The sequence below is a fragment of the Typopeltis vanoorti genome, chromosome 5 (assembly GCF_054136105.1).
Source record: "Typopeltis vanoorti isolate ZY-2024b chromosome 5, IOZ_Tvanoo_1.0, whole genome shotgun sequence".
NCBI lineage: Eukaryota > Metazoa > Arthropoda > Arachnida > Uropygi > Thelyphonidae > Typopeltis > Typopeltis vanoorti.
Window position 1 is genome coordinate 14,633,576 of NC_143553.1, and position 27,356 is coordinate 14,660,931.

Genomic DNA, 27,356 nt, shown 5'->3' on the forward strand with positions numbered 1-27,356 from the left:
GCCTTGGGCCAGATAGCAAAAACATCGTCAACGTATCTAAGCCAGACTTTGTGTTTTAAAGGAATCTGGAGCATGTTGCTCAAAATGTTCCATGTAAAAATTAGCAATATGAGGGGATAAATGTGAGCCCATGGCTGTGCCTTTTTTTTGTAGGTAGAAAGTGTTTTGCCACACAAAATAGCCAGGGCGTGGTACATGCATAAAGGGCGCTGTGATATCGGGATGGAATTTGTCCTGTAATAGAAGGATTGTGTCATTAATTGGGATATTTGTGAAGAGGACAGAAATGTTAAAACTGACTAATAAATCATATTTTTCCAGTGTGATTTCATTGATTTTGCTTACAAAGTGTTGTGTGTTTTTAATATAGGAGGGCGAATGACCTACCACCTCCTTGAGTGTTGATGCAAATTTCTTGGCTAGGTGATAATTGAGGCTGTCTATACCTTCGACTATCGGCCAGAGTAGTGTGAATGTGTTTTCTTTGTGAATCTTTGGTAGACAGTAAATTCTCGGGGAACGAGCATAAGTGCTGAATTAATTTTTTAAATGTACTTCGGGTCATGTGGTGACCAATTTAAGTAGCTTCTCCATTTTCTTTTTTGTTCGATTTGTAGGGTTATAGTTAACAAGCTCATTGTCTCTTCAACTTACTATGTGAAATGTAATTTAGCTTGTCTCTGTATATATACGAGGGGGGGGGGAGTTCTCGGCCTAACAATGAAAAAACAAATTTATAATTTCAAAAAAATTTTTATATTTCAACATAATCTCCCTTAAGACTAATACATTTATTGCAGCAATGCTCCATCGCCATTATCCCTTCCCTTTAGTGGTTCTCAGTAAGATCTGCAAAATACCCCTCTACAGCTGCAATCACCTCTTGATTTGAAGAAAAATGCTGACCAGCAAAGAAGGGTTTTAGTTTTGGGAAGAGACAGAAGTCAGAGGGAGCCAAATCTGTGGAATAAGGTGGATGCTTCAATAATTCATAGTGCAGATCCCTTAATTTTCCCATTGCCAAAACACTTTTGTGGGCAGGTGCATTGTCCTGATGAAAGATGATTTTATTCTTCTGCAAACTGGATCTTTTCTAACAAATTTTTTCTTCTAGTTTGGTTAAAAGATCGGAATAATATTCCCCGTTTATTGTTTTACCCTTTTCTAGATAATTAATAAACAAAATGCCTTTAGCATCCAAAAACACTGATGCCACGACCTTTCCTGCTGATGGAACCGACTTTGTCTTCTTTGTTGCTGAACAACCGGCTTCTGTCCACTGTTTGGCCTGCTGTTTGGATTCTGGTGTGTAATGGTGAATCCAAGTCTCCTACATAGTAATAAATTGATGCACAAAATCAGTTTTATTCTTGTTAAAGCGCTCCAAGCACTGTTCAGAGATTTTCATGCAAGTGCATTTTTGATCTGCTGTGAACAAGCACTGCACCCACCTTGTGCAAAGCTTTTTCATATGCAATTCTTCATGCAAAGCATATCCTACAAGTTCTTTTGAAATGCCTATAGTCTCAGAAATTTCACGCACTTTGACTTGCGTGATTTCTGGTGTTTAAATGATTTCTAGTGTTGTTACACTTTCTGGATGTCCTTCACGTGGATCATCTTCATGACTGGTACAGCCATGTTTACACTCAAGCAGCCCATTTCTTAATTGTCGATAACGAAGGAGAAGAGTGCCCATAAACTTTTATGAACTTCGAATGAATTTCTTTTGGAGTTAAACCTTCTTTTACAAAGAATTTTATAACTGCACAATACTCAGTTTTATCCATTTCAAGGGATACAGAGAACACTTTTGCTTCAGACAGCTGTATAAAACAAACTACTTGATAGAATGACTTGCAATTTCACATGGATGCTTATGACAGATGTACCAACTTAGAAAAAAAAAAATTCTTGCCAATAGTGTTGGCATCTATGGTGGAGGCCGAGAACTTTTCAGACCACCTTTGTATATGTGTATATTCCAGATGATGACCTTAATACAGTGGTGTAGCTACAGCTTTTGCCACCTGGAGCAGTCCCTAAGTTTTCCACCCTCTCAATACTCATCAAAAATACTACAAAAAGTCAAAATGATGTATAGGGAAATAAATTAAAACACTATGTTTATTTTTGAAGTAAAACTTTAATTCCAACATTCTAAAATGTTATTTTTCCTGCTTTTCTGTTAGCAAAATTGTCGATGACATTGGAGAAGTCTATTTCATAGTAATGTAGGTAATTCTTAATCAATTTTAATTAGAAAAACTCCTCTCACAACTAGCAACACTTACAGCAATTGTGAGGAAAATTTGCAGTAATATTACAATATTTGGAAATGAGTTCTCTAGACTGTATTTTAGAATTAACTATAAAAGTTCAAAAAGGTTGCAAGTGTCACCCAGGGGTGGACCGCCCCCTCTGCCCTCCCTCTAGCTATGCCTCTACTTATAATTATTATTATTATTATTATTATTATTGTTCCGGGAAACTCCAAGGAGTCGACAGACTCATCGAGGGAGGCCCTAACATCATGTCAAGAACAACTATTCAACATTCACACAGTATCTATCATACCTTGCCTTGAACTCATTCACGGTCGTAGCACCCACAACAGACTCTGGAAGCTTATTCCCCTCATTTACCACTCTCCAAGTAAAGAACCTAGCTCTAACACCCTTGTCAACCATGCTCTTGCCCAGCTTCCATGCATGGCCCCTAGTCCTCCCACCACCAGTCATATTTTCAAAAATATCTTCTGAATCAATCTTATAAAAACCCTTCAGTAATTTGAATGTCTCAATCATATCACGCCTCCTTCGCCTATCGTCCAATTTCTGCAACCCACAAATCTTCAACCTATTCTCATAAGGTTCATTCCACAGACCTGCTATCATCTTGGTCACTCGTCTCTGGACCCTCTCCACTTCCTCCCCATCACGAAGAAACCCTGGTGCCCATAACTGGGCACAGAAGTCCAGATGGGGTCTTATCAAGGCTCGATACAGAGGAACAACAACTTGTTCATCTCTGCATGTTAAAGTATTTTTCAGAAGCCAAGTGATTTGGTGAGCTGTTTTAGTTACTTTTGCAATGTGCCCCCTAAACTTCAACTTCCTATCCACCAACACTCCCAAATCCCTGGCCTCATCAATCTCCTGGAGTATGATTCCACCAATGCGATATACTGCTGCTATTCTTTTCACCCCAAAGTGCATAACCTTACACTTTGCCACATTAAATTGACATCCATTTTTCCTAGCCCAGTCCTCCAAACTATCCAAATCATCCTGTAAAATTTTGACATCTTGTGCACTCACAATTGCTCTACCCAACTTTGCATCATCAGCAAACAAGTGAACACTTCCTCTCAGATCCTTTCCAATATCATTGATGAACAAATTGAAAAGCAGTGGTCCAAGAACAGAGCCCTGTGGCACTCCACTAGTCACAAGACGTCTTTTAGACTCCACTCCTGAATAAACCACTCTTTGATATCTCTCCTTCAACCACCCTCTTATCCATCTCACCAACCCTATATCTATACCCATCTGCTCCAGTTTACTGATTAGGGTTCAATGTAGTATCCTGTCAAAGGCCTTGGCAAGGTCCAGTAGTATCACTGTAAACCCATTACTCCTATCCAGTTCAGCCGTCACTGTGTTATAAAACGTGAGCAAGTTACTGAGGCATGATCTACCCTTCACAAAACCATGTTGTCCCCCATACAATATCCCATATTTCTCTAAGACCTTGACAATGATTCCTGATATGCTAATCGGTCGGTAATTTATAACAGCAGTCTTGGAACCACCTTTATGCAGTGGAACTATTTTCCCCTCTTTCCACCCGCTCGGGACTAACCCAGACCCGAGACTCAAATTAAACAAAATGGTCAAGGGTACTGACAATTCTTTAGCTGCTTCTCGTACAACACGAGCTGGTATATCAAATCCTACAGATGTATTGACATTATTGACATTGAGGTTATGCAATAGACTACTCACCTCCACTTCATTAACCACAATTCCCGTATAATCTACTGGTTTATTCGTTTCTGCAATGTCACCACCTGGATGATATACTTTTGCAAAGTGCTCACTCAGTAACTCAACTATCTCAACTGATTCAGTTACCTCCCTACCATCAGCATTCTTTAAAATCAATCTGCCATGTACATTTTTCCTTTTACTTGCTACATATCTAAAAAACTGTTTAGGATTCTCTTTAGCCTGCATGGCCAATGTTCTTTCGTAATCCTTTTTTGCTTTTCTTACCACACTCGTCACCCTTCTGGCCTGCGCTTTATACCGTTCATGTGCCTGCCGGTCACCCTTCTCCTTAAATTCCCTCCATAGTTGTTTCTTTTTTTGCAACTCAAGCTTAATGGTGTTATTCATCCATTTAACCCCTACTTGATTTATTATTTGGACTCTAGGTATACAGTCAGCCATTGCTTCATGCAAGCACTTCTTAACTACCTCACATGCACTATCAACTTCTAGTCCTTGCAGTTGTACATGCCATGGCACTGAACCAATCAAACTCCTAAGCATGTCATACTTTCTAGCCCGATAATTCCACATGTACCCTGTCTTAATTGAAAATTCTACACCTTTAGCCACCTCCCAAGTTAAGACCCTATGATCACTCTCACCGATTGGTGGCAATGTGGTCATATTTGTTACAGCCATATCCTCAGATATAATTACTAGGTCAAGCACTCTCTGACCCCTAGTATTTTCCATTACATGCTGTCGCAGATAGTTATCCCTTAATAACCGCATAAAATCCAGTTCCTTCCTCCCGTGTGTCCTCTGCTCACTCCAATCAATGCGACCATAGTTGAAATCTCCCATAATAATCACCCTCCTTCCACCCATTTCTTCTATTTGCTTGTGCATACTGTCACCACCATCTTTTCCATCACTTGGTCTATAGCAGCACCCAATTGTATATTTAGTTCTGCTAGCCACAATCTTAAACCAAATGGCCTCAAATGTGCTCTTTTCTCTATCCTGCAATTCAACTTCTATTCTCCTTGGCTGGAGCTCATCAGCTATCATCAACAATACTCCTCCCCCCATTTTATTCTCTCTGTCATTCCTGAACACACTATACCCATCACATTCAATCCCACTAGTTATATCATCAACAGTCAGCCATGTTTCACTAATACCTATAACCTGTGGTCTGGAAGTGCCAACCATGGCCAAAAACTCTTCCTTCTTGTTCCTAATACTCCTAGTATTAGTGTACATGAATTTAAGACCCCCATTAGCCCCAACCCTACCTTGATGCCTTATATTAACTATCCCACTCTGGTTTGTTGTCCTTATTTGCTCTGGCATATTATATTCATTCTTACATTCAACTGCCTCCATAAGGACTGTATCTCTACTCCCCCCCCCCCCTAACAAATCTAGTTTCCCTGAATTTGCACATCCACTACATTCAGCAACACTTTCTCAAGTCTTCTTACATCGTAACCATTCAAATGCAAGCCATCCATCTTATATAGATCCTTTCGCCCATCAAACTCACTCCACACATCCACAAATTCCACACTACTCGTCATACATAACCCACGCATAAAGTCATTCGCAATTATAGCCCTCCTTTTAAACATTTCACTGTCATACTGTGGCAAAAGACTAATCATTCTAACTCTCTCACTCTTTTCTTTTGCTACCTCAAACAATTCATTCAGGTCTTCTATCATTTCCATTTTATCTCCTTTCAAATCATTCGTACCTGCCACAACAATCATTTCTTTCATCCTTTCCTTTTGCTCTCTAATAGACGCAGTTACGTCCTTTATGGTCGCACCAGGTTGGTACGATTTTGTCAAATCCTCTACTAACACACCTCGTACTAACGAGTCTCCATACAGCACTCTATCCTTCATTTTGTTCATGTTCACATTCATACGTCTATTTTTCCTGTCATACCTTTTATTATTTGTTGGTTCATTCAGTCTACTCTTGTTCATGCACTCTAGCTGCTGTTTTGCTCTTTCTATCGCACTATTCAACAACGCGATCTCACTCAATGCATCTATCTCATCTTTTTTGTTCTCTGAGAAACCATTTATACTATCATTCACACTTTCTACATTCACACTCTCACAATTTTCATGTACAACCTTGCCGTTTCTTGTCATATCCCTATTTCCTTCATTCTGAAGGTTGACAAAAATATCACACTCACGATCCGAAATACACTTCAATTCCTCATTCTCCCTACATTTTCTACACACATTCAATCCTTTATTATCATCTAACCACACTCCAACCGCACTCCGCAAAGCGTACATTTCACAGCTAGTACACTGACTCATTTCTTTTATGCTACCGTTCTTTGATAACGATGGCGAACCTTCATTACTGGCCGCCATTTTCCTTCGCACAGGTGCCATCCTTATTTGCAACGTGTTTTGTCAAATTATACGTTATAACACACCAAAAATAGATGCACTAAATTACGCAAGGCAAACAAAACAAAACTACACAATATTAAGTAATTTGTATCGATAACTGAAAATGATACTTATCTTATCTGGAGGTTGCACGAACACTACACATTACGAATTCATCTAGCGGCGACTTCCCGACATAGATTATGTTATAAAACACTTTAGTACACTAACCACGCTAATAAAGCTCCAATAATATACCAAAATTATACACTTAAGTCCATTAAATTGAAACCAAAACATCAATAAATCAACAAAAAACACAAATCTCTCAGGAGCTCTCCGATAGCACGTCCGTTCACCAGCTAGCCTCGATTTATTTATTTATTTATTGATTTATTATTCGGACTCTAGGTATACAGTCAGCCATTGCTTCATGCAAGCACTTCTTAACTACCTCCCATGCACTATCAACTTCTAGTCCTTGCAGTTGTACATGCCATGGCACTGAACCAATCAAACTCCTAAGCATGTCATACTTTCCAGCCGATAATTCCACATGTACCCTGTCTTAATTGAAAATTCTACACCTTTAGCCACCTCCCAAGTTAAGACCCTATGATCACTCTCACCGATTGGTGGCAATGTGGTCATATTTGTTACAGCCATATCCTCAGATGTAATTACTAGGTCAAGCACTCTCTGACCCCTAGTATTTTCCATTACATGCTGTCGCAGATAGTTATCCCTTAATAACCGCATAAAATCCAGTTCCTTCCTCCCGTGTGTCCTCTCCTCACTATGAAGGTCAAACGTCATGAAATTAAAATAATTATTTATAACACTGTTGTGGAGTCCATAATTTGTGTAAAATGAACAATAATTATTGTTATTGATATCTTACCATCATGGAGTCAAAGGACTCACTGCGAGAGATATCTACTCTCTCATTCAAAAACATCATCAAACTGGGCCCTAAACACATTTACAGTTTCTACTCTCATCAGACAATTTTAGGCAATGCATTGCACCTCACCACTCGCTTTCCATGCAAAGAGCTTGCTTCTCACTCCCTTATCCACACCCTCCTTATACAGCTTTCAGGAAGGGCTTCTAGTTCTACCCTTGTTTCCCTCTATGCTATGAAATATCTCCTCCACATTAATCTGGTAACAACTCCTCACCAACTTATATAACTCAATCATATCCCTCTTCATCTTCTATTTGTAATGCTGTGTAAGTTGCATTTCCTCAATCTCTCTCTCTCTCTATATAAGGCATCTCCTCAATCTCTCTTCGCATCTGACATTCCATAGACCTGATCTCATCTCCTCCGCCTTCTTCAAAATTTCTCCATTAACTGTATAGTATGTATCTCAACCTTGCTTATCAAATTTCAAGAGCTTGCACTTACTAGTCTGTTATCTAATCTCATCTATTTCAATTTAGCTACTAGCTTGTCATGTGGCAGTCTATCAAAGGCATTTGAAAAATCCAAGCACACCACCCACCATATGTGTATTTCCTTTATTAAGTGAATTTGTCACTTGGTTGTAATACACAAGCAGATTGATGAAACATAACCTCATCCTTTCAAACCCATGCTAACCATCATAAAGGACACTGATATTATCAATTCACTTCTGAATCCTAGTCTTCACCAACTTCTCTAACACCTTAATAACAAGAACAACTCAGGTACACAGATTAGCCTATGATTTGTAACTTTAGTCTTATTCTCATTTTCTTAAGTGGAACAATTTTCCCACCTTCCATTCCTTTGGGACTCTGCTGCAAGACTCATGTTAAATAGGAGTGCCAAAAGTGCCATTAATTCCATAGAACATTCCCTCAAGACACATGGTGATGTACTACCAAGTTCTATTACTTTATTAACATCAAGTTTACTTAATTCCTCATATGCCTTCTGCCATTCACCATCAGTCCCTTCCCCATCATACCCTCTTCACCGCAGCTTCTCACGATGTTGCCTTCACAAGGATGAAATACACCGATAAACTGATCACTGGATATTTCAACTATATCCTTTGCATCGGTTACCAATTTTTTACTGTTATCAATTTGCATCATCTTCCCACATTCATTTGTCCTTCTACATTGGGACATATTGAAAGAGTTCATTAGGATTTTTCTTAGCTTGATTGGCTAATTTCTTTGCATACTGCACTTTTGCCATCTTTACCAATCGAGTCACCTTCTTGGCCTGCTCTTTGTATTCTACATGCAACTGATCATTACCAACATTCATCTTGTGGTGCCTCCAAAATATCTTCTTCTTCTTCTTCCAGATTTCACACATAATCTCTTCATTCATCTAGTTCTTTTATACTTCCTTTTTTAACCTTTTCACGTTTGCAATATACTGAGACATTTCTGATCTTAAATAGCTCTTGATTAATGCCCACACACAGTGTATCTATTCTTCTCATATAATTCCTCTTTCCACACTATAGCTCCCAGTTGTGTCTTAAGCCATAATCTCCAGTCTTGTATTTCCACATATATCTCCTTTTTATAGAAGTTCTCATATGACTGACTGCCATTCAGGTGATTTCTTCATGGTAACTCTTTCCAACCAGGGGAAGATTAGACACTCCATTTACAATTCTCTGACACCACCCACAGGGTCTCTTGGAAGAAAACCACTAAGCTCCACCACAGCAAATTCAAGAAAGAGAGACTATTCTTAGAAGCAGCAGCAGCTCTCAGAAATCAACCAAATCTCAATAAATACGGTTGCATTAAGCTTCCGAAGATTTGGGAAACACTCATCACCAGAGGTCCCACCTTACGTTCCAGGCCACCTACAACTGCCCTTACAGGGTGCTCCACCTAGATAGGACTTTAGTGTCACCCACATGGTTGGGCTTAGTATTGTATAATATTTGTGTTCATGTTACATTAGTTGTTTTTGTAATCCCCAAAGATGTCCTAGTGACTAGGACGAAATATAGGAAGTATTGAACCTATGTTAATCCTTTCTGAGTGCTGTATACATTCCATTAAGCCTCCAACATGACTTAAGCCGCTACACAGCACTTAAGCCTCTACACACAAATTCTAATCATTCATGGAGAAGATTTAGCATGCAAATCCAAGTAATACGGTAAGTCAAAACTATGACTATCTAGGCTGGCCTTTTTAAAAAGATGTCGGGATACAAGAGTGATACCGAACTGCGTTAAACTAAAGGCCAATTTCCATTCCAAAAAAGCCCTCCGCACATATAACCGTGCCAGCCTGGCATTACTACACAAGCAAATTGCCTCTACTCTGCCACCCTCTCAGTGACGAATGCTGCCATTGGCTCCTTACATTCAGAGCTCTCCACCGACAATCACAAAAATCCATGCCCATGGAGGGATTCAAACCTGCAGCCTTTTGGCTGGAGAGGTGATACACTAACCGCTCAGCCAACCAGGCCCTTCTTCCATTGGTGTATTTTATTATTTCTGTGTTTAAGTTTTTTATATGTATAGGTTTTGTCGTATCATAGTATTTTTTTTTTAATTTTTATAAAGAACAGAGTGCAAAAACAGGCAAATCAAAAGTGTGTTTTCAAAGAAACACTTATACAAAAAAACAAGAAGGTAATGCAGAAGAAAATATAGCAAACTGCACTTCCATAACATCCAAGAATAACCAAGAGCAAATAAATTTTATCTGCATCATTATTATTATTCAGGACTGCCATGCAATAACAAGACATTGTGACAGGCAGCACAAAGTCTATCATGCAACTCCTTAAACTCATTCATCATTTGTGATTGCACTATCCCATCAGGTAATGCCTTCCAGGGTTCAACCACTCCTTACACTATTGTTCATAACTTCCTTTTACAACTTCTAGGGATGACTTCTTGTTCTCACTCCTTCCCCTTGTTCTACCATATGGAGTTCTTTCATATGGTAGAACAAGGGGAAGGAGTGAGAACAAGAAGTCATCCCTCCATAGTGTCATCCCTACACATGCAAACACTGGCCACTGAATTAGAAACTTTTATTTTACATATGGACATGTGACTTCCAATACTGATCCTTGTCGATTCCCTGCACATAATTCAGTGAGGTATGGGTCAGGAACTGCCTTCATTAAATGCTGGTTAATTGCTGCACATAAGAAGTTCTGTTTGTCCATACAAGCCTTCTCAGATTATGGCAATCTCGTTCCTGAAAGACTGTCTTAGGACCACAGTTATGTCTCTTAGACAAATAACATGGGTTAATTTTTTACTGATTAAACACCCAGATTATTTCATCTTTTGAGAAACCTGCTCTGCTGTTTTCAAAATCATGGCTCTGGCTAGATAGATACCCACAATAAGTCCCTTATCAAACTCCAAAAGATACTTTGCTTTACTCATTGTGATCAGCACTGATGACTACTGACTTGCTGCATTCTTAAATAGTTTGCTAAAACATGTGGAGATGCTTATGACCAAGTATTTTGTATATACACTGCATAAGTGACGTTTACATACAACTGTACAAATATATAAAGGTCTGTATAAATTCATTGACCAGTATGTATACAATTATCCATCAACAGTTTAAATGTCTCAATCATATCACCTTTTCTTCTATCTACCAAATTTTGCAGTCCATCAGATTTGTTCAGTCTATTCTCACAACTAACATTCTACAGTGCTGATAGTTTTGTTATCTTCCTCTGCAATTTTTCCAGGGAAAGTTTATCTCCTTCAAATCCTGTTGACCAAATCCTCACACAATAGTCCAGATATGATCTGATCAGGTTTTGATACAATGGAATCATAACTCATCTGTCTCTGTCTGTTAAGCATCCTTCTTAGTATTGCAGCAATCCTCTGGAGATCTTGCATACTTGTGCTGGATTTATTCAGAAGTATAACATCATCTGTATAAAGTAAACAGATAAGATTGACGTTGCCAATTTTGATATCGTTAAATGATATAAAAATTGGCAATGTCAATCCCCAATATGCCATTTTCCTTCATAATGTGTTTCCATATAGATAATGAATAACAGAGGGAATAATTTATGTCCTTGTCTGACACCAGATTTAACATAAAACCATCTTCCTATACTTCCTTCAATTCTAACTGCTGACTTACAACTCAAATAAAAACTAAGTATTGCTTGATATAACTGTAGCATTTTGAATAGCTTTTCTCTTGGCATCTTGTCATATGCCTTTTTCAGGTCTACAAAACTTAAATAGTGATCTTAGTTATATTCCCATGATTTCTCAACTATTTGTCGTAAAGTGAAAATCTGATTTTGATAGATTCCATTTGGCCTGAATCCAGCTTGTTCTTTACCAAGCTTTCCTTCCACAATATTTCTCAACCGTTTCTCATGTATACTTGCAAAAATTTTACCAGGAACACTCAATAGGGAAATACCTCTGTAATTCTCACATTCAATTTTATTTACCTTTTTATATATGGGTACTATGAGAGCTCTACTTCAATAATCAGGAATTTGTCCCTTTGTCCAGGCCTTCTGAACTATGCAGTGCAGCCACTGCAACACTTTTATACCTTATGAATTAAAATTATAATAATGGAATTAACTCACGTAAAATATTATTTATTAGTAGAATTTTCGCCTGAGTATCACAGACATCTTCAGTACATGTATAAAGCTAATTAAACAATAACAGACAATTCCAAAAGGCACCACCTAAGTAGCTAATGTAATATAACTAAAAAATGTCAATAAATTTCCTAACTTATTTAAAAAAAAAAAAAGATAAATAAATAAATTATATATATATATATATATATATATACAATTAAAAAAGTTAGGCAAGATTAGCTGATTTATAAAGTACTATCTCCCACAAGCCGGCCTGGTTGGCCGAATGGTTAGCATATCCGCTCTCCAGCCAATAGGCTGCGGGTTCGAATCCCGCATAGGCATGGATGTTTGTGATTGTCTTCCACTTTCATACATTCCTTCACCCCAGTATAGATACACTCACCCAATATGGACTGGGTCACCATTGGAGCAGTAGACCCAAACCTCCCGCAATGGGAGAGGCTTTCACCCTACAGTGGGTAGAAAAATAGGCTGATCATCATCATCATCTCCCACAAAGGGGATAGATATAAACCATCGGATCTGTTTAACACATTCGCTGCCAACTACGAGTATACTCGTAGTAGTGAAAGTGCTTGGCATGTGGAGCATAGCAGTGAAAGTGTGTATACTCGTAGTTAGTATACGAGCCTCACAAGCCAACTACAAATATACTCGTATGTCGATTACTGCCAGCAACGAGATTACTCGTACTGACCTTGAAGAAGTGAAATTGCTTGGCGTGCGGTAACAAACTATGCCCGAGGAGCGTGGCAGTGAACGTGTTAAGTTATTATTATTATTATTATTATTATTATTATTAAACAAGACCTCATGGAGTCAAAGACTCATCTAGGAGGTCCTTTTATCTCACACACATCTCATCATACCGGGTCTTAAACACATTCAAACTCCTTGCAGACACCACACTCTCAGGCAAGGCATTCCAACCATTCACAACTCTGCACGAAAAAAACCTGCCTCTCACTCCCCTACTCACACCCTCTTTATACAGTTTCCAGGGATGACCTCTGGTTCTCCCCTGATCTCCCACTATTCGCTGTAGAACTTCTCCACCATTGATCCTATAGCAACCCCTTACCAACTTGTAGGTCTCTATCATATCTCCCCTCTTCCTTCTCTCCACTAGTCTCTGCAAATTACATCTTTTCAATCTTTCCTCATACTCGACATTCCAGAGGTCAGAAACTACCTTAGTCAGTCGCCTTTGGACCCTTTCCAACATCTCTTCATCCTTCTGAAAACCAGGTGACCAAATCTGGGCACAATAGTCCATGTGTGGCCTAATCAAAGCCTTATACAATGGAACAAGAATCTCCCTACTTCTACACGTCAGTGTCCTCCTCATCATTCCCAGAAGTCTTTGTGTTGTCTTCACAATTTTGGCGATGTGACCCCTAAATTTTAGATCCTTATCCACTATCACTCCCAGATCTCTTATTTCCTCTACTTCCAACAATATATTCTTACCAAGCATAAATTCTGCATCCCATCTTTGTTTTCCAAATTTTAAAACCTTACATTTTGCAACATTGAACTCACATCCCCATTTGCTTGCCCAATCACTCAATTTATTCAAGTCTTCTTGCAAGGCCACAACATCTTCACTACTCTTTATGGTTCGTCCCAACTTTGCATCATCTGCAAACAACTGAATATCTCCATCCAAATCTTCGCCAATATCATTAATATACAAGTTAAATAGTAATGGCCCTAGGAGAGTGAAGTAAAGTTTCACGTTTCTTTATAAATTCTACTAATAAATAATATTTTACGTGAGTTAATTTCGTTATTATAATTTAATGAATATGTCTAGTCACGGTATTTCCTTACTGAAAATTTTATAACTCACTTGAGCATTTCTGGTCAAATATCATCTATTCTTGCTGCCTTTCCACATTTCAGGCTTTTGATGGATTTTTCTAATTCAAGTATGGATATGCATTCCTGATTGCATGCCTTTAGAGTGTTTTTTTAACATTGTCGCTGCTTGTTTCATTTAGAAATTTTTCAAAGTAATTATTCCATACATCAAGGATATCTTGGAAGGTTTTTTTTTTTTTTTTTTTTTTTTTTAATAATAAAGTGGTACACCTTTTGGCAACTCGTATAGGTAAGTATGACTTCTCCATTGCTTCTGCCTTAGTATCACCACTTCTGGGTCTGGCTCCCACTGACGAGACCTCAATAAAGGTCGAAACCGGTCTGGGTAGTGGCCCTTCCCTTAATGCATAGCATTATACATATCTGCAAGGAGATGTGCTTTGCATAATGGGAGATACTGAGACAAGGAGTGATGAGAGCTTGGTTCATCTTTACCACGAGTTGCCTCAGTCCTGAAGATACTTTCAGGTGCAAACTTTATTTGCTTACACCTGGATAAACGATTAAACTAAATTTATCAAGGATATCTTTTTCTCCAGTTTTCATGTCACCTAATTATCTCTAATTCCTTTTACAGCACTGTTTCCTCCATTTCTGAGCTTTTTCAACAGCCTCTAGAATATTTTGCTACCTTCCTCATATTTATTTTCTATGTTGATTAATTTTGATGGTATATATTAGAACACAGACTGATAAGTAAATAATTAATTTATTGACTTATTGCTGATATTTTGCTTGTATTCTAACCAGCAATTTGAGAGTACAAAAAACAGTTTGTCACAGTGCACAAGACAACAACAATCTGGTATAACAATGGGACTCATTGGAATAATTGTACCTACAACACAAAGACTAAAGTCCTAATTAGGCACCCTCTATGTAAAAATGAGAAAGAAAGCAGGTGTTAGTTATGTCTTAAGATGATTATCTCCCAAATCTTAGGCAAATTTATACAGCCATACTTGTTGAGGTTTGGAGTATGTTTCAAGGCTTCTGTTGATTCTATAAACACTCCGAACCTCAACAAGCATGTCTGTATAAATTTGACTAAGATTTGGGAGACAGTCATCGTAAGATATAACTAATACCTGCTTTCTTTCTCGTTTTTTTTTTTTTTTAACATAGAGGGTGCCTAATTAGGACTTTAATCTTTGTGTTGTAACTACAATTATTCCAACTAGTCCCATTGTTACACCAGATTGTTGTTGTCTCATGCACTGTGACAAACTGTTTTTTATGCTCTGAAGATGCTGGTTAGAATACCAATGAAATATCAGCAATAGTCAATAAATTCATTATTTACTTATTAGTCTGTGTTCTAATATATACCATCAAAATTAATCAACATGTATGATGAACACATAAGCTTTTCTATGCGCTATTTATTTTCTGTGTTCTTACCAAAGTCTTCCTATGACTTTTGTTTAGCTAGTTTTAGTTTTACATGGTGTTTAGCTTTCTTACACTGATCTCTATATTCTCTAAGAGCACAAGCTGACTTATTCACCAGGAACTTTCAATATGCTTTCTTGTTTTCCTTCACTGCCTCTTTGACTTCCTGTGTCCACAATGGAATTCTTGTAGATAAACTTATACATCGATGATACATAACTGTCAATTTTTAGGGAAAGACAACGTATACGGTTATATTAATTAAAAAACTTTAATTGATACTTCCTATATTTTGGTAATGTTACATTACCATCTTCAGGGAACATAAAATTAATGATATGCACTCAGGCACTAACACTGAATAAATATGGCTGAAGACAACAACTGAAGTCAGTCCTAGAGTCCTAAAAGGTGCCACCTAGTGGGCTAAATTGGGTAGTAGTCTTGGCTGTTGGACTGATGTTCTAAGAATGCAAGCTTCACATATTTGGGGCAGTCTCATGCATCCAAATTTGTTGAAGTTTGGGGATTTTTTAGAGCTGAGACTGATTCCAGGAATAATTTCTCATATTTATACTTGCTGCGATGTAGTAAGGTTTCTTCCAGCGTATTTTGTGGTGGGTGTCCAAAGCATGGTCAGCAAATCCTGAGTGGCTGTATTGGTGGAAACGGATATAATCCTTATGTTCAGATATCCTGATATTAGCTGATATGTGCATGCATGCACATATCATTAATTTTATGTTCCCTGAAGATGGTAATGTAACATTAGCAAAATATAGGAAGTATTAATTAAAGTTTTTTAATTAATATAACAGTATACATTGTCTTTCCCTAAAAAACTGAGTTATGTTCACAATGGAGTTCTGATTTTTCTATCCTTGCAGATAACCTCACCACATGCCTCTCTGGCTGAATCAAGAGTGTCTGGTAATCCATGGTAAGAAGGGGGAAATTAGACTAGGAAAATAAGTTAGCTTGAGAAGCAAAGGGAAAGCCAAAAGAATAATTTTGCTATCTGGCAACTAAAAGAATATGAGGTAAATAATAAGGATAATGAAAGAATGACCTCAGTGAATGAGAATGGTAGGAAAGTGCATTAGAAATAGCTTAGTTTATAAGCTTCAAGTTAGTAAAGTATACATTCCATGCAGCCCCATTAGATCTCTTAACCATGCTACCGGCCAGGACGTATATATACGTCCAAGTTACCGTGGATGCAAAGTACTTATTAAAATTGTAATACCATTGGCATTACATTGAAATATATGATGGATACGAAGCATATGAGGATGCATATTTAATCCATAATAGCCGGTAAGGTGGTTAATGACAAGTGAAAAACTGAACAGAAGGATAGATGTGGATTCTTCATGGGATGGATGGTGGGCAAGATAATTTCATCATACAAGGTAGAGCTAATGCTGATGAACCAATTATAAATTAATTGGGAAGGTATTGGAGAGACTATTGGTCTATGATAAGTCTAGTTACTTACCTTTAACAGAGGTTAGTAATATGTCTTTAACGGGACTGTGATGTCCGCTATAGAAGATGTCATGCTTTTTTAATTAGATCTGGTTTGACATATTTGTTTGATATGAGTCTTGTACTGAGTCGAGTTCCAAAGGAGTTGAAGGAGGACAAGATTGTGCCACTCCATAAGGGAGGTGATAGAAATCAAGCATCAAATTATAGGACTATCTGCTTGTCAGAGTCCGTGCGGTTAGCCTAGTGGCTTTGTGCTTCGCAACCATATGCCTGGGGAAGGAGTGTCCTAGGTTCGATTCCCGTCGGAGACGTGAGGAGCTGAAGGATCTTCCTCAGCCATAGCCAAGTTAGCCAGTCTTGGGCGCAGGCAGTAGGGTTTTTTCCGCCAGTTTATCTGGTGTTTTTCATCCCGCAAGCAGGCAAACTGGCCCCGTGAACACACAGGGATACAGCCAAGAATACCTTGAGGCCTTGAGGCATAGGAGTGACCATTCTATCTTCGTATTTCGGTTACGAAATCCAAGCATGCTTAGAAGGTTGTGGGCCTTAAAGGCCTGTTAAAGCCATTGGGATAGATCTGCTTGTCAGATGCTGTGGTTGAAGTGTTGGAGAGGCTAGTGACAACCAGAATCCAGAATTAGGTTGACAACAATGGTAGTATCTTTGATGAACCACATGGATTTGCTAAAAGGAGCTCATGCTTTAGTAATCTATTTACTTATTACAATAAGGTGACAGCTTCCTTGGACAGAGAAGAGGGATACACAGTAGTATATTCAGATTTTGCAAAAGCTTTTGATAGATTACTGCATGAAAAGTTGATAGTCAAACTAGAGCAGACGGGGTGATATTAGATTAGTGTATTAGATCAGAGATTAGCTATCTGATAAGCATTAGTAAGTTGTGTATGTGGGAGCAATATTCTGGAAGAGGAAAGTCACTAATGGTGTAAAAAAGGGGTCTGTGTTTAGGGCCATTGCTGTTTAATTTGTATGTTAATGATATTCAGGAAGATTTGGATGGAGATATTCAGTTGTTTGCAGATGATGTAAAGCTGGGATGAACTATGAAGCAAGAGCAGATGTTGTGGCCTTACAAGAAGACTTGAATAGATTAAGTGAATGGGCAAAGAAGTGAGGATTGCTGTTCAATGTTGCAAAATGTAAGGTTTTTAAATTTGGGAAACAAAGATGAGATATAGAATTTACACTTGTTGGGGATATATTGTTGGAAATGGAAGAAAAAAGAGATCTTCAGGTGATGGTGGATAAGGATCTAAAATTTAAGAGGACACATTGCCAAAATTTTGAGGACAACACAATGAATTCTGTAAATGATGCAGAGGACACTGACTTATAGAAATAAAGAGATTCTGTTTCCATTGTATAAGGCTCTGATTAGGTCACACATGGACTACTGTGCACAGAGGATGAAGAGACATTGGAAAGAGTTCTCAGGCGACTTACTAAGGTAGTTTCTGATCTCTGGGATGTCGAATATGAGGAAAGGTTGATAAGATGCAATCTGCAGAGTTTGGTGGGTAGGAGGAAGAGGGATGATATGATAGAGACCGACAAGTTCGTAAGGGGTTGTTATAGGATCAATGTTGAAGTAGTTTTACAGAAAGCAGCGGAAGATCAGGGGAGAACAAGAGGTCATCCCTGGAAGCTGTATATAGAGGGTGTGAACAAGATAAAAGAAGGCTTTTTGCATACAGAGTGTGAATGATTGAAATGCCTTGCCTGAGAGTGTGGTGTCAGCAGAGAATTTGAGTGCGTTTAAGGCATGGTATGATGAGCTGTGTGTATGACAAAAGGACCTCCTGGATGAGTCATTGATTCCATGGGGTCTTAGGGTAATACTACTACTACTAATAATAATAATATGAAATTCTCTTTTATCCTGCTCAGGATTAAATGGATCACTTCCAATTTTAAATCCTATGTACACTCTTTCATTTCTCTGTACATTTTTATGTTGGAACATTGTGTTAACAATAACCAGTCCATGTCCTGAGCAAAAATCCAACAGGTATTTGCCATTATTATTAGTTTTCCTCTTTTCTCCAAATTTTCCTAAAATATTTCTCTATGTCTACCGATCATTTCCTACTCTACTATTTAGATCTCCACAAGGACCAACTTTTCCTTATTCACTGTACCAGTTGCTTTCTCTAAAGCCTCAAAAAATTCCTCCACTTCTACCTTAGTAGAAGCTTCTGTGGGATCATAGGCACAAATTAGTATCTTTGTCCTGTTTCCCATTCTAATATTTGCCCACATCACTCTACTTGATATTGCCTGATATTGAAGATTAGCCTCGTATTTAGTGTTGAATACTATATATACCTACTCTTTCTTTTCTCTAATTGTCATTGCCTTAATACAACATTTTGTATTTATTGCTTAGAAAGATCTCACCAGTTTTTGTCTTTTTTGTTTCAGTAACCCCTATTATGTTGATCTGGTACTTATCCCATTCTTCTGCTAGTTCCATTTCTTTGCCATTCAGGCTTCTCATGTTGATAGTAATGATCTTGAACTGTAGTGATGTTGAGATGGGATGTTTTTCAGGATTTGTTCCCATAGCCGACTTTTCTCTGTTTGTCCTGATTCCCTAGCGAAAACAATCGGGTCCTTGTTTAACTGGATTATACCCCAGCTGGCATGAAATTCTGTCATGTTGTACCATCATTTTACATTGTGATTTAAGCTTGTAAGAATAAATTTGGAATTTAGCTGTCAATTTGGAATTTAGCTGACCAAAGTGTGATTAAAGCTTAAATCACACTTTGGTCAGCTAAATTCCAAATTGACAGCCCATCTGCATTTGATAATAATAATATTATTATTATTATTATTAAGAGAGAGACCTCCAGGGAGATATGGACTCATCAAGGGAGGCCACATACTACACATACCAGCTATCATACTTATTCTTGAATTCATGCACATTGTTTGCACACACAACATCCAATGGCAATCCATTCCAATCACACACCACCCTATGAGAGAAAAATCAAACCGTCACCCACTCCTTAGCAGCATTAATTCTCAGCTTTCCAGGATGTCCTCTTGTTCTTTAACCACTCTCCATAAAATGAAAAATCATTCAACTGAAATCCTGTATGATCCTTTCAGGAGTCTCTAAGTCATATCTTCCCTCTTTCTCCTGTTTGCTAGTGGCTTCAGTCTACAAATTCTTTATCTGTTTTCATAATCAGTATTCCACAATCCTGATATCATTTTCAATACTCTCCTTCAAGCTCTTTCCACTGTTTCAGAATCACAACGGAAACCAAGAGACCAGACCTGTGCACAGTAGTCCAAGTGAGATCTAATCAAGGGCTTGTAAAGTGACAAATCACATCCTTATCTTTACATGTCAAGTTCATTTCACCATTGCGATTATCTTTTGAGTTGTATTTGCATTCTTTGCTACTTGGCCCCTGAAATTCAACTTGCTATCTACTAACACTCCAAGATCCCTAGCCCGACCAGTTTCTTCTAGCATAATCCCAACAATATAATATTACACTGGATATCCAATCATGCTGAAGTGCATGACTTTGCATTTCGTGACATTGGACTGATATCATTTTCTCATGACATTTTTCAATTCCAGCCTATCCAAATCATTCTGCCAGAACTGCATATCGGCAGCATTCCTGATCACCCTACCTATCTTTGCATCATTAGCAAATAGCTGTATGTTGCCTGTCTAATCATTCTCAATATCATTAATGTACAGATTGAATAACAGTGGACCTAAAATTGATCCTTGCGGTACACCACTGGTTACCTTAAATCTTGCAGACTCACATCCCCCGTATACCACTTTGATATTTGTCAGTCAGCCATCCTCTTATCCATGCTAATATTCTATAACCCAAATCCATATTCTCCAATTTATGCAACAGTCTATCATGCTGTATTCTGTCAAAAGCCTTAGCAAAATCCAAAAGTATCATGGTGTATCTGTTCTCCTTGTCTAGTTCAATAGTAACGTTATTATAGAATGTGTGCAAGTTGCTAATATGTGACCTTCCCATACTAAACTTCCCATGCTGTTCATTGCAAAGTAGAGATTCACTGTCAACTCCTTTCTGAATGTGAGCCCAAACCAATTTTTCCAAAATCTTCACCACCACTCCTGAGATACTAATTGGTTGATAGTTTGATACATCAGTCTTTGCACCACCCTTGTGCAATGGGATTCCATACATTCTTTCCATTTCTGTGGAATCTTCCCTGTTCTGAGATTCATAAATTATAGCCTGGTCAAAGGAATGGCCAGTTCAACTAAACACTCTTTTAGGACCCGTGCTGATATTCCATCAGTCCCTATTGCTGAATTTTTATTCAGTTTGTGTAACAGTTCAAATTCTGTAACAGTTCAAATTCTAATACCTCCTCTTCATGAGTTTCTTCATTCAGTGAAGAGATAGCAGTGAACTCAGTGTTGCATACACCAGGTTGATAGCTTTTAGGAAATTGGGCACTCATTAGATGAACAATCTCCACTGCATCTGTCACCCTCACACCATCTGCATTCAGTATAGTTATTCTTTCATATTCGTTCTTTCTTTTGCTTTACTTGCAGCATATCAATAGAATTATTGTGGGCTGTCTTTAGTTTGTACAGCCACATTCTTTTCATAATCAGACTTAGCCTTCCATACAGCAGTTGTGACCATTGTTGCCTGATGCTTATGATTTTCATTACATACATCATCCTTATGCACATGATATTCTCTCCACATCATCCGTTTCTTACGACTCTCTTGCTTAATAAGGTTACACATCCATTTGATTCTTACCCTAATTATTCTTCGAACTCTCAGGACACATTCTGATATTGCATCATTTAAATATTTTTTAAATGCTTCCCATGTACTGTCAATAATCTTTCCATGCACCAACCAATACCATTCTGCTGAACTCAGTACGCTCCTCAGTTGGTCATAATTTCCTGCTTTGTAGTTCATCATGTAAACATATTTTTCTTTTCTTTGTTTTTTTCTTGCTCAACTTTGATGCTTTGTCACTTCCCAAGTGAGTACAGCATGATTACTCTCACCCACCAGAGGCAGAATAGTTATGACTTTAACTGAAACACCCTTTGACACTATAATCAAATATAACACTCTTTGACTTTGAGTTCCTTCTATCACATGCTGTTTGAAGAGGTTGTCTTGCAACAGCTCAGTAAATTCAGTTTTATTCTTCTCATTCTATTTTCCAGCTACCCAATATCGATGTTCAGATAATTAACATTCCCATTATGATTACTCTTTTTGCACCTATTGTCTTTATTTGGTAATGCATTTCTTCATCACTTGCAACTGATCCATCAGGCCTGTAAGAACACCCCACTATGTAATTGATCTCTTGAGATTCCACCTCACACTCGATGGCTTAAAATTTATTGCCACATGAAATACTGTTTCTAGTACTATAAGCATAGGTCTCAACACTAACTGGTTCAAGTCATTTAATATCATTAGCAGCATGTCCATTCTTCTCCTGTCTATCCTTCCTAAAATTACTGTACCCTTTACACTCAATGCCAGTTAGTATATCTGATTCTGATAGTCAGGTCTCACTAATGCTTACAATCTGAGGTTCCAAGATTGACCAAGGCAACAAATTATCCCTTTGTTTTTGGTACTCTTAGCATTTGTATATAGACATAATAATATACTTGCATGTTCTTTTGTATATGCTTGTCTGCAGTCTGCATGACAAAGTTGGACAACTTGCAGATCTCTATTCTTCTCTATTGCCTTGTACATATAGATATCTTTACATCTTTGTGAATATTCACAAGAAAACAAAGAATTTACAAGAATTCTTGTGAAAACAAAGTTTGCATATGACGTATCTTCATGAGTGGGCTGCTTGTATATAGACTAATGACTTAACTCATTAATTTCCTTAGTATCCCATAATGCAAAGAACACATCCTTTAGGTGTTTTGGCTGCCAATGACGAGACCTCAATAGAGGTCGAAACTCATCTGGGTAATGTCCCTTTATATAATGCATAGTATTGTACATAAACTCACACTTCCACTCTACTACCACCCTTATGAAATAGCACTATCTCACCCTCACAGTAAGATTCTCATTGAAAAGCCAGGGCAATGGAGCTGTCACTTCTTTAGCACATTTCCTCAAAGTCCATGGCAAAATCCCATCCATTGCCTTATTGACATCCAGAATACTCAATATTTTCATCGCATTCCTCCACTTCTAAATGTCGTACCCTCCTCATCCCTATATTATTAAAACCTATATTTTGGGATGAAATACCACAATACAGTGATCATTAAACAACTCCACTGCATCAATTACTCTATTCCCATTTTTAACCAACAGCGGCATTCTTCCACAATCTCCTACTGTTCCACATAACGAATGAATTCCATAGGATTTCCCTTCTTTGATCTCATGGCCAATATTTACTCATATTTTCCCTTCCTTACCATACTAGTTACTCTCGTGGTCTGATTCTTATATTATTCATGCATCTGCTCTCCACCCCTCTCCTTATATCTCTTACATAACATTTTTTCTACCTGCAGTTCCCATTTAATGTTGTTTGTCATCCACTTGACACTAAATTATATTCTCTTTTCACTCAAGGTATGCAACTTGCTGCTAATGAATATTTCTTCACTAATTCCCTTGCACTGATGATAACTTGTCCTTCCAATTCGTGGAATTGGAGGGACGTTATCTTTTGACTCTTCCATTCAAGAATTCCTCAATTCTTCCTTGGAAACTTCCCCAGGCTGAGTTCTAAAATTAGTATAATTACCTGCCTTATAATTCTACATAAATTGCTTTCTCCTTGATATTCCTGCATGTCTATTCATCATCCTAATCAAACCACATGGCCACTCTCTCCAGCAGAGTGATGTTATCTCAGTTACAATCTGATGTTATGACCAAATCCAAAACTCTGGAACCTCATGTTCCTTCTCCTACACTTAAGACATTTGTCTCTCAAGGATCCAAAAATCTATTCCTTTACTACTTGATGCAGTTTGTTCTTCCCAATTTATATTGCTGTAGTTAAAATCTGACATAATGATCATTTGTTTCACACTTGTCATGCTGAACTTCCTAAACATCTTTTGCTCTTCACTCTCTATGCTCCTTGGCTTATACCTACATCCCACTAAATATCCTGTCCCGCCAACCTCAATCTTACACTATATGCTCTCAAAACCATTAGTGCCAGTGCCCTACAAATCTCCCCTAATGATCATTTGTTTCACACTTTCCAAGCTCAACTGCCTAAACAACGTTTGTTCTTCACTCTGTATGTATGTTCCCTGGCTTATACCAACATCCCACTAAATATCCTGTCCTGCTAATCTCCACCTTATACTATATGCTCTCAAAACCATTAGTGTCATTGCTCTACAAATCCTTTACTCTTCTCAGAGTGAAGGATTGTTGAGTTGTGGAGGACAAAACTCATTCCTTATCATAATCAATACACCACCACCACCATGTTTGTTCTTCCTATCCTGCCAGAAAATGATATACCCAACCACTTTTATTCCTGTCAGTATATCATTGTCTGTCACCAATGTCTCACTGATTCCAATAATCTGTGGAGAGGCTGAAGCTATCAATGCCACCAATTCATCTTCTTTATACTCCTGTCATTTTATAAAGAAACATCAGCGCATTTTCAGCGTTTTGATATAGCTATCATTATTCCTTTCAGACTCCACTGATTCTGAATGACACTATACGTTCTCCTCTTCTCTCAAGTGACCACTCCTGATATCGTCCACCCAGATAACTCTAGTTTCACTGCACCAACACTCTCATCTGTTCAGAAGAACAACATTCTCTCCAGATGTGTACATTCTTCCTCATTCAAAGGTAGACCATCTCTCACATAAAACACATTTGTACAATGCACTTTTGCTACTTGCATTACTAATAAATAAATGGATTTCTAATTGGCCTGATTGTCCAAGTGCATAGTGTCACTGATCTCCAACCACTAATTTGTGGATTGGAACACCACTTTGTACATTGGTGTGTAGGTGAATGTGTTCAAGGTAAGAGAATTTCATTATCTGGTGTGAGACTAAAACTATTTTAATTATTAAAGCTATAAAGTGGCTTGAAAAATTTCCATGTTTGGTCACTAAACAGGGATTCTGGAGTATGTAATTCTTTGCTCATCCATGCATGATGTTTTTCAAACTTTTATAGTGGGATTAACATTAAAAAATTGTTTTTTTAATAATAAGCGTTTCATTCAAATGGAAGTTCTTGAAGTTTTCTATATTTTGTAATTTTACATAAAAAATATCAGCACCATTATTTGCAATCATCACAGAGCCATGTAATAAATGTTGCCTTAACAAAAATGTTATCAAAAGCATTAACTATACCTTATATGGGGAAACAAGCTTCTTGATCTCCTGTACTGGAACATCTGTGCCTGCAACCCCCAAAAGATCTGCTGTTTGTGTCTATATAAAAATATATAAAAAATACAATTCAGCAAAGCTAACTTACATGTGATCAATTTCAGTTCTAACAAATAGTATATTTTAGATCTTAAAGACAAGTTATTGCTCATCAATTCTTGATGTGTATCTTATGCAGAATACTGTGATTGCCTCCATAATAAATTTACATTATTAATAACCTCCAAATAAATATGTTATTTGCCAGGTCTTCAGTATTGTGAAATCTTATATTTCAGTCCTCTGAGGCACCAATAAATTGAATTGGTCTGCTTAGGTCTTTGTTTTCCGCTGAATCAGTATCCTTTCATCTGCCCGCTCAACATATTTTCCTTTTCCATTTCTTTGTTTTTTCTTGCTCAACTTTGTTGCTCTGAGTAGTGTTTTGGAATGTTGGTGACATGATGTTTGTACAAGGATATCAGTAAAATGTAGTTTCTTAACTGCTTTGGGCGATCCTGCTTGTCCTAAGTTGTTTTGAATAAAGAAGGTGACATTTTCCCTATTGGCTTTTCCCCTGTTGCTTGGATGATTAGAAAAACTGGTATTTATACAGGTATCATATGTCTTTTTTGTTTCTTACTTCTGTTATTGAAAGGTGTATCAATGGTATCATTACATAATTGGGACTTTGTTATGTCCACTAAAACATTGGAGGATGAAGAATTCATGCTCAAGTGTTTTTTGTACAGTGCCACGGTACCTACCTACCTACCAAAGAGGACATGGATGCACTCTCCAGAAGCAATGACTGTGCTCAAGAGGGGAATGCTAGGGCTACTCCAGACGTTATAGGAGCACAACAGCAAGCCTTGGGCCCTGTCCTTGGACCATGGGGGTAGGAAACTTACTGCACCACACTTTATCCTTGCAGGCAAGCCCACTAGCTAATTGATCCTATACAGGCCATTCAGAACTGCCCATCTTTCCTAAGCAGAGGCCAAAGCAGTACAAGACTACCAGGATCCCTCTTTCAAGATATCCATGGCTCACATTACATGGCAGTAATGCATCGGATCTCAGATGGTAGTCTGGAAGACAGGATAATAAAAATGATCCAAGAGAAGGAGAGCAAGGAATATGTAAGGAAAATCAAAAAATAAAAGAGAAGAATGAAAAGGGCTAGTACCATCACTGGGAGGTATCCTCCACCACAAACAGGTGCCTCACATGGAGAGATGATAAAGATTATGCTAATATATGGGGAGAAGGAGGTGGTTGTATCACAGCATTTTTTATTTTTATTTTTTTTTATATATTTTAGTATTACTTTCAAGCCTCTATGTATCTATGTAGTCCAAAGATTCAGTGCCAGAGGTTGAACGCTGACATACCACAATAACTATCATACCTTACCTTGAAGACATTCAGCATTTGAACACTAACATCCCGTTCTGGAAATCTATTCCACTCATTCACCACTCACATGTAAAAAATCTTTATTTGATTTCCTTACTCTTCCTGGTTTTTGTACAGTTTCCAGGGATGACCTCTTGTTTCTCCTATCTATCATTCTGTGCAGACCACATTCTCTTAATCTATCTTCATACTCAACATTCCAAAGTTCTGAAACAGTCTTAATTATTTTCCTCTGCACACATACGCTCTCTCTTCTCTCTAGTGCTACCCAATCATCAGTATAGATAGGTTATTAGATCTGTACACAGAAATTCAAATAAAGTCTGATTATTGCCTTATGTTTATGTAGGGGAATTATCAGTTCCTTATCTGTACTTTTCAGGAAATTTCCCATAATGGCAGTAATTTTCTAGGTGGCACAACTTTTGCTATATGTTCCTTGAGCTAGAGTTACCTATCCACCGAGGTCCCCAGATCCCTTGACTTCTCCACCTCCTGAAGTATAGTTCATCCACTAAGACAAATGTCATTCCATCTGTTTAGCAACATTATAATGAAATCCCCATTCTTCAGCCCAAAGCATCAGCCTATTCAGACCATCTTGCAACAAATTTCCTGGCATTTCTTTTTCAAAAATTAAATATCATCAGAAAACAATTACATATCTCCTCTGAAACTCTGAATTATATTATTGAAAAATAAATTAAA

General features: G+C 37.8%; 1 protein-coding gene across 4 annotated transcripts in view; it reads right to left on the reverse strand.

Annotated features, from left to right (window-relative positions):
- LOC150106232 (voltage-dependent calcium channel subunit alpha-2/delta-3-like) overlaps positions 1 to 27,356 on the reverse strand; it is a 2,133,114-nt gene that overhangs the window by 1,183,963 nt on the left and 921,795 nt on the right. For all 4 annotated transcript variants that reach the window (XM_090393048.1, XM_090393049.1, XM_090393047.1 and 1 more), the window contains one exon: positions 25,212 to 25,292. In XM_090393048.1, the coding sequence (XP_090249174.1) occupies positions 25,212 to 25,292 (81 nt within the window). The remainder of the gene's footprint in view (positions 1 to 25,211; positions 25,293 to 27,356) is intronic.